General features: G+C 68.2%; 1 protein-coding gene across 1 annotated transcript in view; it reads right to left on the bottom strand.

Annotated features, from left to right (window-relative positions):
* Nucleotides 1–3: 3 nt before the first annotated feature.
* Nucleotides 4–239, bottom strand: part of LOC104499900 (APC membrane recruitment protein 1-like) — a gene marked incomplete at its 3' end in the record, with an annotated part of 3,347 nt that continues 3,111 nt past the window's right edge. The window contains exon 4 of the mRNA XM_010143468.1: nucleotides 4–235. Coding sequence (XP_010141770.1) covers nucleotides 4–235 — 232 coding nt within the window. The remainder of the gene's footprint in view (nucleotides 236–239) is intronic.

Genomic DNA, 239 nt, shown 5'->3' with positions numbered 1-239 from the left:
CATTCCCCCGGCAGCCGCCTCGGTGTCGTGCTGGAGGTGCTGCAAGCCCGGCCAGCTCAACCCACCATCGGGAGCCGCCAGCTCACCCTCCTCCTTGCTCCTGCTCCTCCTCGCTCCGCCCAAGTCCTTTTTGCCACCTTCCCGCTTGGACCAGAGCCGGCCCGGCTGAGGGCCGCTCTTGGCGACCTGCGAGTCGGCAAGCTCAAACTCCAGGCTCTCGGTGTCGAGTGACCGGCTCC

The sequence above is a fragment of the Buceros rhinoceros genome, unplaced genomic scaffold (genome assembly GCF_000710305.1).
Source record: "Buceros rhinoceros silvestris isolate BGI_N320 unplaced genomic scaffold, ASM71030v1 scaffold38249, whole genome shotgun sequence".
NCBI lineage: Eukaryota > Metazoa > Chordata > Aves > Bucerotiformes > Bucerotidae > Buceros > Buceros rhinoceros.
Note: the sequence above shows the minus strand (reverse complement) of the source record. Positions and strands in the feature narration are given on the sequence as shown.